The sequence below is a fragment of the Bos grunniens genome, chromosome 5, assembly GCF_055505025.1.
Source record: "Bos grunniens cultivar Pamir isolate PY7600 chromosome 5, Bosgru_T2T1.0, whole genome shotgun sequence".
Lineage (NCBI taxonomy): Eukaryota > Metazoa > Chordata > Mammalia > Artiodactyla > Bovidae > Bos > Bos grunniens.
The window spans coordinates 31,787,650-31,806,369 of NC_141169.1; the positions used below are offsets into that span (position 1 = coordinate 31,787,650).

General features: G+C 36.5%; 1 protein-coding gene across 4 annotated transcripts in view; it reads left to right on the forward strand.

The window, feature by feature from the left end:
- CCNT1 (cyclin T1) overlaps positions 1-18,720 on the forward strand; it is a 40,647-nt gene that overhangs the window by 14,211 nt on the left and 7,716 nt on the right. For 2 of the 4 annotated variants that reach the window (XM_086399703.1, XM_086399704.1), the window contains 7 exons: positions 3,753-3,999; positions 4,812-4,940; positions 6,980-7,040; positions 8,525-8,587; positions 10,004-10,049; positions 11,230-11,393; positions 11,558-11,628. In XM_086399703.1, coding sequence (XP_086255829.1) covers positions 10,036-10,049; positions 11,230-11,393; positions 11,558-11,628 — 249 coding nt within the window. In that variant the 5' untranslated portion in view covers positions 3,753-3,999; positions 4,812-4,940; positions 6,980-7,040; positions 8,525-8,587; positions 10,004-10,035. The remainder of the gene's footprint in view (positions 1-3,752; positions 4,000-4,811; positions 4,941-6,979; positions 7,041-8,524; positions 8,588-10,003; positions 10,050-11,229; positions 11,394-11,557; positions 11,629-18,720) is intronic. The other 2 variants (XM_086399702.1, XM_086399701.1) reach the window with 1 other exon arrangement.

An 18,720-nucleotide genomic window follows, 5' to 3' on the forward strand; every position in this document is an offset into this window, starting at 1 on the left:
ACACCATAATATAGATGAATTATCTCTAGTGTTTTAATAGTATTACTCTGGCTTTCCCCAAGGGAATGGTCACTAAATACTCAGAATAGGTGTCCACAGCAGCACACACACTGGCACCCTTCTTCCCAAATTAATGGACCAATATAATCAGTTTGCTGTATTTGCCCAGGCAGCTTGCCATGTGCCACTTGTCCTTTACTGGTTGTGGCAAGCTTCTATGCTTAATTGTTGACAAATTGGACATTGTAAAATAACATTTAATGAGATCTATAGTGAAAGAAATAGCTCGATCCTGAGCCCACCTGTATGTTGTTGTTTCTCCCAAATGGCCACATTTTTGGTGTGCGCATGAAGTCGAACATTTTAAGTTGCTGGAGTCTGGATCAACTTCTGCTGCTTGAATTCAGGTTTGTTCATTTCTAATAGAGTTATACCATTATTTCCTAGAATTTGGGACACTGTGAGCATCTACATGAAAAACTGAAACAGTAGTAGTTTGAACAGTTTCCCAAATGTCAGACCATAATTCCTTTCCCCATAGCTCTTTGGAGTGAATTCGCCAGTTATTCTTTACGCTTAGGGGAAGCCAAGTGGCCAATCTGTTCGTTGGCTACTGGCCAAGAGTCTGTATAAATATGACATTCTGTTAAATTGTCTTGTTTTCGAGCCTGATATACTGTGTATAATTCAGCCAATTGACTGTTCTTAGTATGACTGTTTCCGGCCTCTGGAAATTTCCTGTTCTAGAAACCCAAGGGCTCTATTTTGTTTTTTCCATAAGCTCCAATTACATATAGTTCATTGATTGATACAGGTTATTTTATGTCACAGGGTATCTGCTCTCCATCCAAAGATAGATTACTGAGATAAGCTTTAGAAAAATTAAGTTAAATGTCTTAGCAATATAACAGCAAGGAGCTATCTGGGAAGTAAGTCTTGGTCAACATAGATCTCAGTTAACAAAACTAGAATTTACTATTAAGTGAAACAATTTTTTGTGAAGGCATTAATCCTCTAGTGAGGGTTAATGGTTAGTCCCATCAAACAAAAAATGAGGTTTATCAGGGAGCCGGGAAAAGTCAAGCAGCCATCTTGGATTTCCCAGTCCCCTGACTGATTTATAGCCTTTGTTTACCTGTTTTAAATTCCTTGATTTAGAAGTAGACAGTTGCCATGTTCTAAGAACATCAGGATAGCAAAAGTCTGACAATGAAAGATTAATTATTTGTAGAAGCAAAACGAGCTTATCTCTGTGTGCCACAGTCTTCATAGATCATTGTGAAATATTCATTTACTTTACCAAAGTTGCAAAAGATTTTAAAAACAAATATAAATCACTTAAAGGCGATGAAATTCTCACAGTCTTGTTATCAAAAGCCACATCCCAAGAAAGCTGTTCTCTTAACGAGAAAACCAAGTTCCAGTCTGATACAAGCTTATTGTTAATAACAAAATTTGTTTATCTATTAATAGTTAATTTAATCTTCAAGATTTCTGTAAATCTTGAAGAGGTGATATTTTTACAAAGTTGTTATTCAGTCGCTAAGTCATGCAGCATGCCAGACTTCACTGTCCTTCACTATCTCCCTGAGTTTGCTCAGACTCATGTCCATTGAGTCAGTGATGCCATCCAACCACCTCATCCTCTGTCTCACCCTTCTCCTCTTGCCGTCAGTCTTTCCCAGCATCAGGGTCTTTTACAGTGAGTTGGCTCTTCGCATCAAGTGGCCAAAGTATTGGAGTTTCAGCTTCAGTATCAGTCCTTCCAGTGAATATTCAGGGTTGATTTCCTTTAGGATTGACTGGTTTGATTTTGTTGTCTAAAGGACTCTGAAGAGTTTTCTCCAGCACCAGTTCGAAAGCATCAGTTCTTCGGTGCTCAGCCTTCTCTATGGTCCAACTCTCACATCCCTACATGACTCCTGGAAAAACCATGGTGTGTGTGTTAGTCACTCAGTTGTGTCCAACTCTGCAACCCCATGGACTGTAGCCCACCAGCCTCCTCTGTCCATGGCATTCTCCAGGCAAGAATACTGGAGTGCGTTGCCATTCCCTTTTCCAGGGGATCTTCCCAACCCAGGAATCAAACTCAGGTCTCCTGCATTGCGGGCAGATTCTTTACCATGAGCACCACCAGACCTACTATGGAAAAACCATAGCTTTGACCGTACAGACCTTTGTTGGTAAAATGATGTCTCTGCTTTTTAATACACTGTCTAGGTTTATCATACCTATTCTTCCAAGGAGCAAGCGTCTTTTAATTGTTTTTACAAAGCCATCAGAATAAAGCCATAACTAAAATGACAAAAGACTTTACTTAATAATTTTATTTATTTATTTTTTGGCTGTGCTGGGTCTTCATTGCCGTGTGGGCTTTATATAGTTGTGGCGAGTGGGGGCTGCTCACTAGTTGCGGTGCACAGGCTTCTCATTGTGGTGGCTTCTCTTGTTGTGAAGCAAGGGCTCTAGAGCCTGCTGGCTTCAGCAGTTGCAGCGCTAGCGCTCAGTTCCAACTCTAGAGCACAGGCTCGATGGCTGTGGTGCACAGGCTTAGTTGCTGTGTGGCACGTGGGATCTTCCAGACCAGACGTGGAATTCAAGTCTCCTGCTTTGGTAGGTGGATTCTTTACCACTGAGTCACCAGCAAAGCCCTATTATGTTAGGGAGACTTTGCTAAAGCATAATTATTCTTAATAAAATTTGATTTAAAAGCTCTTATCTCATTTACATTTTCTTTCCTTAAAAATTTCTTCACATTGAGTTACTTTCCTTGCTGACAGATTTGTAAAGGAAACAGCAAGATTTTATTTAGCTTTACATTAAGCCTAGGCACAGTGAACGTATTCTACTGATTATTATACGATGATTCTAAGACAGACATATAAGACGTATTAAGAATCTATACTGATTAACTCAACAGACTTAAACTATCTTCAATAGCAGATATCGACTTCGTACTAAATATTTCCCAGATCTTGCGGTCCTAAACTTTATCTTGGCCAGTTTTCTAGATATTTAGCTTTAATTTGTAAGCGCTTACTTTTTAAGTCAGTTAAATAGAGCTCATTTACAAGTAAACCTTAGCAGTGTTATCCAAGGACAAAGACACATACTGAGACAGACACATATATCCAGACAGGCGGTGGTTTCAGTTTCTGTTTGAGATTTAAAATGTCTCTCGGTCTCTTTTCCCCCTGTCATTTCCTGAGACTGAACTTCTTTTTGTTAACCTTGCCGTGCTCCTTTCGATATTTAACTCGTGCAGCCTTTACAGCAGCTTTTTCAGCTACCAACTGGAAAATGGACACTTGGTCAGCTACAATGTAGTTTTGACATTATAACATGAACAATCAACCTTGCAGGTCGCATAATTCTTTCTCCAGTTTTGACTTCTTTTCAACCAGTTTTAGTTTGGCTTCTTCAACCTTATGGTAGGCAGAGAGGATCCAGCCTCTCTGATCCATCATGGTACATTCTTGTTCTTTCTCACTTGGCAAGAGCCACAAACATTCAGTAACTTTTGAAGGTTCAGCCCTCTTTAATTTGGGGTCCCAATTGGGGTTCCAATTCTCATACAGTCCAGTGGATATGTCCCATTCAGTAGCCAACAAGAAGTAAGGCACATCTTCCCATCTGGAAATAAAGACTTATTTAATCTTAATGTCTTTCTTCTTAAAGAGTGGCATTTTGCTTCACGAATCCTGCTCACAGTGCCAATTTATGTTTTGCCAAAAGTTTTACTTTCGTTTTAGGTTCGAAGGATTCATTAACAAAAGAAACCACTCGTTACACACAAATAAACAATTTCATTTTTTTATAGAAGATTATTTGACTTAATTTCAATATACAGTCATTAAAAGAAAAGAAATAGAAGTGTAACAGTGTATACATCACCAAATTGGGCTGACAACCTACATCCAGACTTGAACAGCCGTGAGAAGTTAACAGCAATCTGGAGGCCCAGTTGGAAAAGATCAGGGTGGTACATCTACCCCACGGGTGAGACTTCAGATTGCAGTTTTGGGGGCTCCTGCTTATTATAGTCCTATGCTGTAAACTGATGTCTTCATCAGTTTGCTAGCAAAAAAGAGGCTCTGGTTTTACTTTACAATGCTGTTGATTTCATCCTGTTAGTCATAAGACTTCTTAGACCCTGGAGGTGGGACCGGGCTGGCCAGGTCCTTAGGGGCTTAGAGATTTCAAGTCACATTCCCTTTCTCTATAGTGCCTCTTGACTTGCTGGTAATGGTTGGTGTCCTTGCCAGGCAGACATGTAGTCCAGGCAGAGTCTGGGCAAGGTCAGAAGTCACTCAGAGGCCTGCTGCCCTACTTGTGAAGTCTGAACAAGACTGGTGGTGGTGGTTTAGCTGCTAAGTCATGTCTGACTGAGCCCGCCAGGCTCCTCTGTCCATGGGATTTCCCAGGCATGAATCCTGGAGTGGGTTGCCATTTCCTTCTCCAGAACAAGAGAACAAGGTTACCTCTATTTTAATTTCCCTAACAGTCCTTAAAAAAAAAGTATATAGAGTGCTTTGATAAAACTTAATCTCATTTTAAATAGAAAGCTGTCTACTTAACGTCTAGTGGCTACTTAAAAGTAGCTTTTAATGAGAGTTCATTGAAGGATTGATTTAGGAAGTGGGCTTGGGTTAATGGATAGAGGAGAAGATATTGTAAATAGAAGGGAAAGCATAACAGGAGGTGATGAAAATTGAGGTAAGCAAAGAAGTTGGTTTAAAACTTAGTTCTTTTTTAGAACTACCTTGCTCTAGAAATAAATAATAAAAGTGATTTATTTTCTCTTCATCCAGTCTGTGGCTCCAGCAGCCTTATTTTTAGCAGCCAAAGTAGAGGAGCAGCCAAAAAAATTGGAACACGTCATCAAGGTAGCACACACTTGTCTCCATCCACAGGAATCACTTCCTGATACCAGGAGTGAGGTAGGGGGTTGATTAATTGCATACATCTGTTTTTCTTAATTTATTTTGATCATAACTTAGTTTTACAACTTTGATTTACTGAAATCTCAATGGGGACTGTTAAAGGAACTTTTAGTGTTTGTTTTTTCCTTAAAACATAGAAATTTTATGGTAAAAGATAATTGTATTTTTTCTGGTAAAATTGGAAAGTGCATAAAAAGAAGAAAATATATTAACTAGATATAATTTGTACCACAGATATATAAATGAACCAGTATTTCCAGCTTCTTTTCTATAAGTAGTTGTACATGTATATATTTTATACCTACTTTTTTCACTTACTGTATGTCAAATATTTCCCCGTCAATTCTCCACTTTCTTTAAATATTGATACAGAATTTCATCATGTACATACATATATTTTAACCATTATCTCTTAAGATAATTTCCAGCTTTTTACTGGAAATATCTCTATGGAGAACATTATTTTTGTTAATGAATTTTTAAAAAATGGATCCTGTCATTTATGTGTTTAACTTTTTAACAAATTCAGGTATGCTCATCTCCCCTTCTCCTAGGAGAATACTGTTGATTATAATTCAGATATATATCCTTCTACCCCTTTATCCTTTGTGTCTACATATAGCTTCCCCTGCCTCCCCCCTTCCATCTTTCCTTGACCTTATGAAGAAGGGAAACTCTCCTGGCTTTAGAATTCAGTGACTGGGGAGCAATGAGTTTGAAGAAAAACTACAGATTTCTGTACCAGGTTATTTGTTTGTTACAGTGGATGCACTTCAGAGAGAAGTGGAATTGTGGAATCACAGCTCCTAGTTATATGAGTCAAGTGTTTAAAATAGCAGTGTCTTGACTTCATTTTCTTTCTGGGCTGCACCAGAGTAGTTTTGTTGAAAAGTTGTTGGTCTGAACTTTTATTTATGTTTAAGACTACTAACTGCCATTGGTCCGTAGAATTGACCAAATAACAAAATTTTATTGAAATAAAAAGTAAAATCCCAACTTTTTTTTCTTTAAAGTATATTTACATGACTTCTCACCTGAGTCTGTCTTATGAGGTGAATCGGAGAAGATACTTTCTTCATTATAGGGAAAGGAGAGCTACCGTAGGTTAAGTCCTTATTGGACTCACTAGAGATCATAAAGTTCAGTGGAAAGTTAGCAGCAACATAAGTCTCTTAACTCTTGGCTCAAGCTTCATTCTCCTAGAGCTCTATACCAGTGCTGTCCGATAAAAATATAAGGGAAGTCACATATGTAATTAAAATTTTTAAGGTTTTCATTAAGCTTTTATTTTAAATTTTTATTTAAATTTAAAATTAATTTAACATATTTTATATAGCATTTTGTTTAACTCCAAAATATAGTCATTTCAGCATAGAGTCAATTTTAAAACATTATTAATGAAGTGTTTTTTAACATTATTATTTTTTAACTAAGTCTTTAGAATTCATCGTGTATTCTACATTCATAGCACATTTCAGGTGCTTGATGGCCATGTATGAATAGTGGCTACTGTAATGGCTGTACAAATCTGAAGGATTTTTGTTTGTTCCATTTTCTTGTGAACTCCTCTGTGAATTTTAAAAATCTAGCATTACTCTAAAAGGAAAGTTTAACAGGAATCAAATGTTTGAGATTGCGTACAGTACTTTGGGAAGGCTGTGCAGTGTGTTTTGATGATGTTAAAAAAAAGGCATGTTAATATTTTAATTTTAGAAAAGTTTTTAATCTGTATCATATGAACATTATAACCTAAAACGTCAGTCTGAAAATGAACCAGATATCTGGTGTTTATTCTGTAGCCCTTTATAAATAAAGTGACATCTTTTGCTGTACCACTTATTTATCTGTTTCTTTTTTTAAAGGAGAATCTGTTAGGGATAAGGATTAATTTCAGTTCCTACTTGCCCTCATAACTGCACCCTTGCCTTTTGTGGCTTTGGTTTCCTTTGGAGGTTGTTATGATAGAATTGTCTACACTTTATGTTATATACTGTGTCTTTTTGGGGAATAATTTATGTGTCTTCTCACACCTGCAGGCTTACCTGCAGCAAGTTCAAGATCTGGTGATACTAGAAAGCATAATTCTGCAGACTTTAGGTAAGTTTATTTTCCTTTAAAACACTAAAGAAATATGTATGCAATATAATGTTTTTCTAATTTGCAAAATAGGAAACAGGAAGAGAATTTCTTGGGAAGGTTTTTGTACTTTGTAGAGATTGCTTAACCCTGCCACAGAGAGAATGAAGACACCACTGACCTTTGAGATAGCCATTAGCAGGTTTTTTCTGTTTGTTTTTATTCTAGGATTCATGATTTGCTTGATAAGATTTGGGAGTTTTTAACTTTCTGATAAATAATGGCAGAAACTATCTAAATAACTTTTTTCCTTCCAGGAGTTTTCATAGTCTGTCCTTATATTTAGATAATTTTAAAATTGGTAATTAGCGTTCAAAACAGTAGAGTGGAGATGGAGGAATTCAAGCTAAATTGAATTGATAGGCTAAATAACTGATGATGTTCTGTTATTATCTATTATTATTTTCATCAGACTGCCTTTAAAAGCTTAGCAAATATGGAAAATAAAGATTTTCTAGTTCTTTTGGGCTCTCATTTGTCTCTTTAGACAGAGTATTTCATGAGTCATGTTGGAAAGTTGCTGATCAGCCTGTATTTTTTGCATATACACCTATACACACAATGAATTCTTCAAAGTTTATCTCTGAAATTAGTTTCTGCTAATTTTTACTTTAAATTAGTTATCTTCAAGGTAACCATACTTTAAGGGACAATGATGTTTTTCTGCTGGGATACATTTTAATATTTTACTGTGAAAATCTGTAAAATCTAACTTGTGAGAATCAGTTGTGCTTTTAGAATAATTTGCATCAAGTAAATTTTGCAATAGAATTTTCTTCTTTTTTTTAGTCAGTTTGCCTCAGACTTTATTTTTAGTTTTTGGGCGTGCTGCACATAGCTTGTGGGGTCTTAGTTCCCTGACAGGGATTGAACCCCGACTCTTGGCAGTGCAAGTGTGGAGTCCTAACCACTGGACCGCCGGGGAATTGCCTAGAATTTCTTTACTCGTACTAGATAATTTTATTTACATACACAAAAAGAAATTTCTTCGAAAATTTTTATAGACATACTACATTTTGGTTAAGATCATTTAGAGTTAGATAAAATGATTGGTACTTAATGATGATTGAGATGATGAAAAGGAAGAAGACTAAGGTAAGAGAGGAGTAGGTTTTAAAAATATTTTCTAAAGGTTAAGCTTTCACAAATAATCATTATGTAACTGCTTCTTTTCCAATCATATATTCTGTTGTCCCTAAGAACATGCTTTGTATTCAGATGTTATTGATAGTTCAGGGATCTTGAGACTCTATTAACTTCATTATCTGAGTGGTGCCTTTGAAGATAATCTTAAGAGTGTGCTGCATACTTTATGTGACTCTCAGCCTCTCAATAGGCAGTTTTGGGACCAGAAAATGAGAGAAGCTTTCAATGATGACTCAGATAAAAGCAGTATAAAATATTTTGAGTATCTTTAGGTTTTTTAACCAGTTACTTTTTTTTAGGCTTTGAACTAACAATTGATCACCCACATACACATGTGGTAAAGTGCACTCAGCTTGTTCGAGGTAAGGAATCCCAATCCCAACCTGAGATGCTATCCTAAATTGTTTTACCATTTAGATGCTAAGATTTATTGTGGGTTAATACATAATACAGCTGCTTTGGCCAAAATTTAAATTAAAAAACCTACCTGGCTTTTAAATTTCAAAGTGAGTGGTTGGAGCTTTTCTCTTGAGTTCTTGTAGTGTTTTTAGGTGATCTCCAGATAAAGTGAGTGAGTTTCTTGTTTGTCAAAGCTGGAGGCAGATTTTGAAAAGTCACTAAAATCAAAGTATCCAATAGCAGTTTTAAGGATGTCTTGGGAATGAAAGGTGAAGTCTCTCAGTCGTGTCTGACTCTTTTTGACCCCGTGGACTGTAGCCTACCAGGCTCCTCTGTCCATGGGATTTTCTAGGCAAGAGTACTGGAGTGGGTTGCCATTGCCTTCTCCAGGGGATCTTCCCAACCCAGGTCTCCCATGTTGTAGGCAGATGCTTTATGGTCTGAGCCACCAGGGAAGTGATCTTAATTTGATTCTAGGGTTGATTGTCCTGGACACTGTTAAAGGCTACCCAGAAGGCCATGTAGAATTGATTTGAACTTACTTTCATCATTGTTAATTCATTGGCAGACTTGCTTTTTATTCTAATTTAACTTCAGTAGCCATGATTGCATTAGGCCTAGTTCTTCTTTTTATTCAAATAGTAATATCAAGAAAGAAAATCTAGATACCATTGTGCATTTAAACATAATTTCTTGTTTTGCAGATTTTCACTAATAATTGGCCTTATCATGTATTTCATCTGAAAATTCAAGTTTTTTGAGTTCTTTATATTTTGAGAGCATGAAAGGTTTACATTGAGCAAACATAGTGTTAAACAGAAATGGGTTAAATATGTTAATATTTCATCTAAGGAAGATTAAAATTTACTTTGTCACCCAAATTTTTTTGAAGGAGGAATTTTTTTATTGTAATATGCTTAAATAATTTATGTCATTTGCTGATTTTTTCCAAATATATAAAGGTCTTCTGATCTTGCCTCCAGATTAGTTCATCCCCTAGCTTAGAATTTCTTAGTGGACTCTTGTATCAGGATCTCTGAGTTACTTGTTAAAAATGCTCATTGTTACTACATCCTTCTCCAAAAGTGTTGAGTTAGACTCTAGGGAGGATGCCCAGGAATTGGATTTTAAATATCTAATCCTTATACCTGGTGTGCAGAATAAAGCTTAAGTCCCTAAGTCTGGAAGCAGCATAATTGTTAATGTAGTTAAAAATCACTTAAACTGTTTCATTTGACAGTGGAATGTAAGCGTCAGGTGGTCAGAGACCATGTCTGTCTCATTTGCCATTGTATTCTCTGCCTTGCAAATAGTAAATGCTTACTAAATAATTATTGAGAATGAATGGAACTAATCTCCCCCCTCCTTTTTTTTTTTAGCAAGCAAGGACTTAGCACAAACTTCTTACTTCATGGCAACCAACAGGTTTATATTTTAATATTTTTCTCTTCTCTTTTTGGGATAGTACTTTACTTGGGTTGGAATTGTCACTTTTTGTTGGGTATATGGAAAGATGATAGGTCTGGCACTTAGTAAACTAGGAGCCAAAGATCTAGTCAAGGATCTCTGATATTAATAGACTGTGTTATAGACAAGTCCATGGTAAATGTTGATTTTTCTGCACAGTTGTCATGCGTGCCTTAAAATTTCCATGCTGCTTTTTAAATTTGTTAAGGTGATAAAATATTTTTGTTGCTGATTGATAGCCAATTTAATTCTGCATTTGTTACTTTGCATTTAAATATCCAAGAGCATAGTTTTGAAAGTTTATTTAAACTTGGATTTCATTGCCAGTTGGTGACTAAAATGTAGTTTGGAGGATTCTGCTGTAATTGTGGTATTTTAAAAGGTACTTTTTGTCTTCACTCACTCCCAGATAAATGGGCACATATATGTGCTAAGAGTTGTGATACTTTTTCTTTGTTGTTCCCTTTTTAAAGAAAAAAATTAACACATAACTTGTATTACCAAATGATTTGCACATTCTCATCTCCAATCTACTATGTAGTTCTTGGAAACCAAAGATACTCCTAATGACCGTCAAGGCTAAGCAGTTCATTTTTATAGCCTGATGGGAGAGATTTTAAAAATAAACTATCAAGTATATTCACACTTGAGAGAGTGATTATCTATTCATTATTTAAAAGAGACCAGACCTATGACTGGCAAGAAATAAGATAATTTTTAGGATAGTTCCTTAAGTATTTGATTTAGGGATTGTACATCTTAAAAATGTTAAAATTTTTCTTATGTTCTGACCTTATTCTTAGGATGATTAATCCTTATTTAAAAAAACTTGAGTACTCAGTCTTTTATTTTTGTTTTTATTTTTTCCGGTCCTTCATCAGTGTGTGGATTAAATGATGTATAGTCAAAAAAATTAGACAAGTTGTTACCTGAGCAGATGGGTTAATGGAAAGATTGGGTTGGGTGTTGGATCAGAGCACTGGCTATTTCTTGCCTTTCTTGCTCTCCAGTGTTTTTTTCTTTTTCTTTTTCTTTTTTTTACTTTTTTTTTTCTTTTTTAATAATGGAGAGTTTTTTAACTTTGGGTTCAGAATTGAGAGCTCATGACACTCTCTTGTTTCCTTCCCTCTGATGTCAGCCTGCATTTGACCACATTTAGCCTGCAGTACACACCTCCTGTGGTGGCCTGTGTCTGCATTCATCTGGCTTGCAAGTGGTCCAACTGGGAGATCCCAGTCTCAACTGATGGGAAGCACTGGTGGGAGTATGTTGACGCCACTGTGACCTTGGAACTTTTAGATGGTAAGTTTTAGAGGAAGGGACCTTGAAAAGCACTTGCTCTTGATCTGTCACATACCTGGCCAAAGGTGACTTGATTTCAGATGAATACAGTTAGTTGAGGTTATCCTTGTTTCATTACCTCTGCCTCTCTGAGTTTTTCTTAAATGTTCTAATTTCATTTGTAGAACTGACACATGAATTTCTACAGATTCTGGAGAAAACCCCCAACAGGCTCAAACGAATTTGGAATTGGAGGGTAAGAATTATTGCTGTCACTTTCTTTTGACTGTACCAGCGAGATACCAGATACGGATATGTACCCTAGGTTTGGAATTTCCACTTTTTATAGTTATGCAACAGTTATGATTTCAACTTCATAGCTGGGATACTGGCTCAGAAATCCATTGATGTAGGTAACAGCAGGATTTATTTTGTGTTTTGCAACTCTTCATGGTTTAGTCATTTGGTCAGCAACGTTGGTTGAGTGTTTTTTTGTGTGTAGAGAGTGGGAAGGGGGAAAATTTGGCTTTTCGGAGACATAGAATGTTGGCTTCTTATATAGGAAAGATACAGAGTTAGGAGGTTAGAGCTGGTATTGTAATTTTATCTTTGACATTACTTGCTTTTAAATGGATTTTCGAATTTTGTTTTTATATAGATCACAGTTCAAAGTTATGTTTCAAGTATTCTTGAAAGTCTTATTTATGATTAACGAAATAATTCTCTCTTTTTTTTTTTCAGTGTCAGAAAACTTAAAAGTATTCCTTGCATTTCTGAGAATTCTAGACTGAGGATGCTTAATTTTCTTAATTTTCTTTCTCCTAAGTTGAGTTATAGAAAATGAGTTTGCCTAGGGTTCAAAGGAGATTTGAGAGGACACAAGTCTTATCCTTTACTTTTGTGTAAAACTTTACCAAAATTTCTAGAGTTCTAGACTAACTGTAATCGTAAGATAAGGATGTTCATGAATGAATACAACTTCATTATTTTTATTGCCTTGTAGCGGGATCTTAGTTTCGTGTGTGTGTATATGTGTGTGTGTGTATGTGTGTGTGTGATCAGTTGTTTCTGACTCTTTGCGACCCCATGGACTGTAGCCCACCAGCCTCCTCTGTCCATGGAATTTTCCAGGCAAGAATACTGGTGTGGGTTGCCATTTCCTCCTCCAGGGGATCTTCCCAACCCTGGGACTGAACCCACGTCTCTTGCATCTCCTGCAGTAGAAGGTGGATTCTTTACCACTGCACCAGTTGGGAAGCCCCTAGTTTCATGACCAGGGTTAGAACCTGGGACCCTGGCAGTGGTAGCACCGAGTCCTAATCACTGGACTACCAGAGGATTCCCACAATATTATGTTTCACTGTAGGTACTATGTTGTACAGAGGATCTCTCGGGTATATTCATCTTATGTAACTGAAACTTTTTGCCCTTTGACTAACATGTCCTTGTTTCCTCCTTCCCTCAGTCTCTGGAAACCACGATTCTACTCTCTACAAGTTTGACTATTTTAGATTCCTTACATAAGTAAGATCACATAGTACTTGTCTTTCTGTGTCTGGCTTGTTTTACTTAGCAAAAGGTCCTCCAGGTTCATTTATGTTTGTTGCAAATGGCAGAATTTCCCTCTTTTTAAATTTTTAAAAAAATTTTAAATTGTGGTAAAATACAAATAACATAAAATTGACTGTCTTAGCCATTTTTAAGTATACAGGTATTACATGGATTTATACTGTACTCCAGTGTTCTTGCCTAGAGAAACCCAGGGACGGGGGAGCCTGATGGGCTGCCGTCTATGGAGTCGCACAGAGTTGGACACGACTGATGTGACTTAGCAGCAGCAGCATACTGTTCTGCAGTCATTATTACCATCTATCCCCATAACTTTTCATTTTATAAAACTAAAACTCTATAACCATTAAACAATGACTGTCTATTCCTTGACTCTGGCAGCCACGATTATATTTCATTATTTAGACTATTGTTAGTACCTGTAAACCTCATGTAAGTGGAATCATACATTATTTGTTTTTTTGTGACTGACTTATTTCAATTAGCACATCCTCAAGGTTTGTCCATGTTGTAGCATATGGTAGAATTTTAATTGTTCTCTTAAAAGGCTGAATAATCTTCTGTGTGTTTGTACCACATTTTATTTATCCATTCTTCCATCGATAGACATTTGGTTTGTGTCTGCATTTTACCTTTTGTATGTAATGCTGCAATGAATATTGGTGTATAGTATCTCTTTTGAGACCCTGCTTTCTATTCTTCTGGGTATATACCCAGAAGTGGAATTGCTGGGTCATATGCTAGTTCTATTTTTATTTTGTTGAGGAACTGTTTTCCATACTGGTGTACCATTTTACATTCCTACCAAACAGTTCACAGAGTTCCAATTTCTTTATATCTTTGTTAACACTTGCTGTTAATTTTTTTTTTGGCAGTAGCTGTCTAAAGGATGTGAAGTGGTCTTTGATTTGCAGTTCCCTAATAATTAGTGATGTTAAACATTTTTCATATTCTTATTGGCCATTTGTGTATCTTCTTTGGAGAAATGTCTACTCCAGTCCTTTGTCCATTTTCAGATTGGGTTGTTTGGTTTTTGTTGTTGAGTTTTAGGAGTTCTTTGCACATTCTGGATACTAATCCCTTATCAGATATATAATTTACAAATATTTTCTCCTATGTGTGTTGCCTTTTACTCCAGATAGTGGCTTTTGATGCACAAAATTTAAATATTCCCATGGAGTCCTTTTTGGGGAGGGGTGTGGTCACCTGGCCTTTTCTATCATATCTAAGAAGTCATTGCTAAATGCAATGTTGTGAACCTTTTGTTCTTTGCTTTCTTCTAAGAGTTGAATATATGTATTTTTAATTGGAGGATAATTGCTTTACAGTGTTGTGTTGGTTTCTGCCTTACAATAAGTGAACCAGCCATTGTTGTTCAGTTACAAAGTCATGTCTGACTCTTTGCAACCCCACGGACTGCAGCATGCCAGGCTTCCTTGTCCTTCACTATCTCCTGGAGTTTGCTCAAACTTGTGTCCGTTCATGCCATCCAGCCATCTCATCCTCTGTCGTCCCCTTGTGCCTTCAATCTTTCCTAGCATTGGTCTTTTCCTTTGAGTTGGCTCTTTGCATCAGGTGGCTAAAGTTTTGGAGCTTCAGCATCAGCATCAGTCCTTCTAATGTATATTCAGGGTTGATTTTCTTTAAGATTGACAGCTTTGATCTCCTTGCCGTCCAAGGGACTCTGAAGAATCTTCTGTAGCACCACAATTCAAAAGCATCAATTCTTTGGTACTCAGCCTTCTTTATGGTCCAACTCTCAGATCTGTACCTGACTACTGGGAAAACCATAGCTTTGACTATACAGACCTTTGTTGACAAAGTGATGTCTCTTCTTTTTAATACACTATCTAGGTTTGTCCATAGCTTTTTTCCAAGGAGCCAAGCATCTTTTAATTTCATGGCTACAGTCACCAACTGCAGTGATATTGGAGCCCAAGAAAATAAAATCTGTCACTGTTTCTACGTGGTAATGTATATATTTCAGTGCTACTCTCAATTCATCCTACCTTCTCCTTCCCCCACAAGGGGAAGTTCTCTGTGTTCACAAGTCTGTACTCTGTGTCTGTTCCTGCCCTGGAAATAGGATCATCAATACTATTTTTCTAGATTCCATACATATGCGTTCATATATGATATTTGTTTTTCTCTTTCTGACTTATTCTGTATAACAGGTTCTACGCTCATCTACCACAGTTTAACTGCCTCCAATTCATTCCTTTTTGTGGCTAAGTAACATTCCATTGTATATAGGTATCACAATTTCTTTTATCCATTCATCTGTCGATGGACACCTAGGTTGCTTCCATGTCCTGGATATTGTAAATAAATAGTGCTGCATTGAACATTGGGGTACATACGTCTTTTAGGATTATGGTTTTCTGAGGTATATGAGTTTTACTGTTTTGGATCTCAGTTTGGATCCTTTATCTGTGTTAATTTTTGTATATGGTATTAGGTAAGGGTCCAGTCTCATTCTTTTGCATGTGGATGTGTAGTTTTCCTAGCACCATTTGTTGAAAAAACTGTCCTTTCCCCATTGAATGGTCTTGGCACCCTCGTCAAAAATCATTTGACCATGTATGACAACGTTTTTTCTGGACTTCTGTTTCGTTCATCTATATGTCATTACCCCACTGTTCTGATTACTGTGGCTTTGTAGTAAGTTTGGGAATCAGGAAGTGTGAGTCTTCCTGCTTGGTTTTTCATTTTCGAGATTGTTTTGTCTATTCAGGGTCCTTTGAGATTCCATATAAATTATAGGATGGATTTTTTATTTCTGCAAAAAATGTCGTTGGAATTTTGATAGTGATTGCAGAAGTCTATTCATTGCTTTGAGTATGCACATTTTAACAATATTAATGTTTGAGTTAATGTTTGGATCGAGTACACCGGATGAGTTTCTGGTTATGTTTTCCATAATACCTTTCACCAGTGTTCTGCAGTTGTCACTGTGCAAGTCTTTGTGTGTTAGTCACTGAGTCGTGTCTGACTCTTTGTGACCCCATGGATTGTACAGCCCACCAGCCTCTTCTGTCCATGGGATTTTCCAGTCAAGGATACTGGAATGGGTTGCCATTTCTTTCTCCAGGGGATCTTCCCAACCCAGGGATTGAACCCGGGTCTCCTGCATTGCAGTCAGATGCTTTACCGTCTGAGCTACTAGGGAAGCCCATGCAAGTTTTTACTTAGTAATTTCTAAGTATTCTTTTTGATGCTGTTGTAAATGGGATTGTTTTCATATAATTTCCTTTTCAGATTGTTTACTGTTCATTCAGGGAATTGTAACTGAATTTTATTTATCTTGCTACTTTGCCTAATTCATTGATTAATTCTAATAGAATTATAGAAAATAATTTTTTGATGGAATCTTTGGGGTTTTCTGCATATAAGCTCATGTCATCTGCAGACCAGTAATATTACTTCTTCTTTTCCAATTTGATGCCTTTTCTTTCTTTTTCTTGCCTGATTGCTGTGGCTAGGACTTCCAGAAGTGTATTGAAAGTGAGCATCCTTTCCTTATTCTTGATATTAAGGAAAGTTTTCAGACTTTAACCATTGAATATGATATTCACTGGGTTTTTTATATATGGCTTTTATTATGTTTAGATAGTTTGCTTATATCCCAAGGTTGTTGAGTATTTTTATGTTGAAAATGTGTTGAATTTTGTCAAATGCTTTTTCTTCATGAATTGAGACGATCATGTATTGTTTTTTTTCCCCCTTCATTCTGCTTATGTGATGTGCTTGTGTACGTGCTCAGTCGTGTCTCACTTTTTGTGACATAGCATATCAATTGATTTCCGTATGTTGAACTGTCTTTATATTCCAGGAATAAATCCCACTTGGTCATGATATGTAGTTTTTAAAATAGGCTGTCAAATTCATTTTGCTAGTATTTCGTTGAAGATTTTTTATCTATGTTTTTAAGGGATATTGGCCTGTAGTTTTCCCTTCTTACAGTGTTTTAGTCTGATTTTGGTTATCAGGGTGGTGCTCACCTCATAGAATGAGTTGGGAAGTATTCGTCCTCTTATTTTTTGGAGTGTTTGAAAAGGATTGGTGTTCCTTCTTGTGGTGGCTTCTCTTGTCATGGAGCACGGGCTCTACGTGTGCAGGCTTCAGGAATTGGAACTCACAGGCTGAGTAGTTACAGGTCAAGGGCTCTAGAGCCCGAGCTCAGTAGTTGTTGTGCATGGGCTTAATCCCATGTCATGTGGGATCTTTCTGGACCAGGGACTGAACCTGTGTCCCCTACATTGACAGGCAGATTCTTAACTACGTGACCACCAGGGAAGTCCCCAAATTTTATTTCGATTTTTCTCTATTTTTCTTTTCTCCATTTTATTCTCTGCTCTAATCTTTATTGCATCTTTCTCTCTGCTACCTTTGTTCTTTTTCTAGTTCCTTAAATTGTAAGTTTGTTATTTTGAGATGTTTGTTGATTTGTTTTTGTGTTTCACAGCTTGTGGGATTTTAGTTTCCTGATTTTAGTGTGTTTATATCTGTAAATTTCTCCCTTAGCACCACTTTTGCTACATCCCTTAAGTTTTGAAATGTACTTTTGTTTTCCTTTTTCTCTTAAGTATTTTCTCATTTCCCTTTTGATTTCTTTGATCCATTGTGATTTTTTCCCCCCAGTTTTCACTAACTTTTATCTCGTTTTGATTTTTAGTATGATATGTGTCTTTTAAAATCTTTTGACTTAAGTTTGCGGCCTAACATATGGTCTGTCCTGGAAAATGTCTCATATGCACTTAAAGAATGTATGCTGCTCATTTGGGGAGAGTGTTCTGTATATGTTTGTTGGATCTAGTTAGTTTATTTAAGTCCTATTTCCTCATCCTCTTGTCTGATCTATCAATCATTGTGAAGGGGGTATTGAAGTCTTCAACTATTACTGTAAAGCTGTCTATTTTTCTTGAATTCTTTTAGGTTTTGGCCTCATATATTTTGATGGCCTGTCACTAGGTATGTAAATGTTTATAACTGGTGTGTCTTATTTCTGTACCTAGCCTTTTAACATATATAATGTCCCTTCTTTGTCTCTTAAAACCTTTTTTGATTTAAAGTCTATTTTGTCTGCTCTTAGAATAGCCATGCATGTTCTCATGGTTACTGTTTGCATTGTGTTTCTTTTTCCATCCTTTCACTTTGCTTGTTTGGGTCTTTGGATCTCAGTGGCATATAGATAACTGTAAGTTGGAGTTCGAGCATATGTTTTTACCCATTCTACAAATCTGTCTTTTCCTTAAGAGTTTAGTCCACTTACACTTAAAGTAATTAGAGATAAGGAGAGACTTACTTCTTTTACTTATGGTATTTTTTATATAGGCATACCTAGTTTTATTGCACTTCGCAGATAATTGCACTCTTTATAATGAAGGTTTGTGGCAATGAAAAGGTCTGTTTGTGCCATTTTCCCAACAGTATTTGCTCACTTTGTGTCTGTTACATTTTGGAAATTCCTGTTATGGTGATATGTAATAATATTACTACCACAACTCAAATGATGGTTAGCATTTTTTACCAATAAGGTATTTTAAATAAATGTATGTGTTTTGTTTTGTTTTGTTTTTTTTAAGAAATAATGCATTGCATATTTAATAAACAACATAAGGATAATTTTTATATGCACTGGGTAATGAGAAGTTTTTTGTGGCTTGCTTTATTGTGGTGGTGGTGGTTTAGTTGCTCAGTCTGTCTGACCCTTGCTACCCTGTGGACTGTAGCCCACCAGGCTCCTCTGTCCATGGGATTTCCAGGCAAGAATACTGGA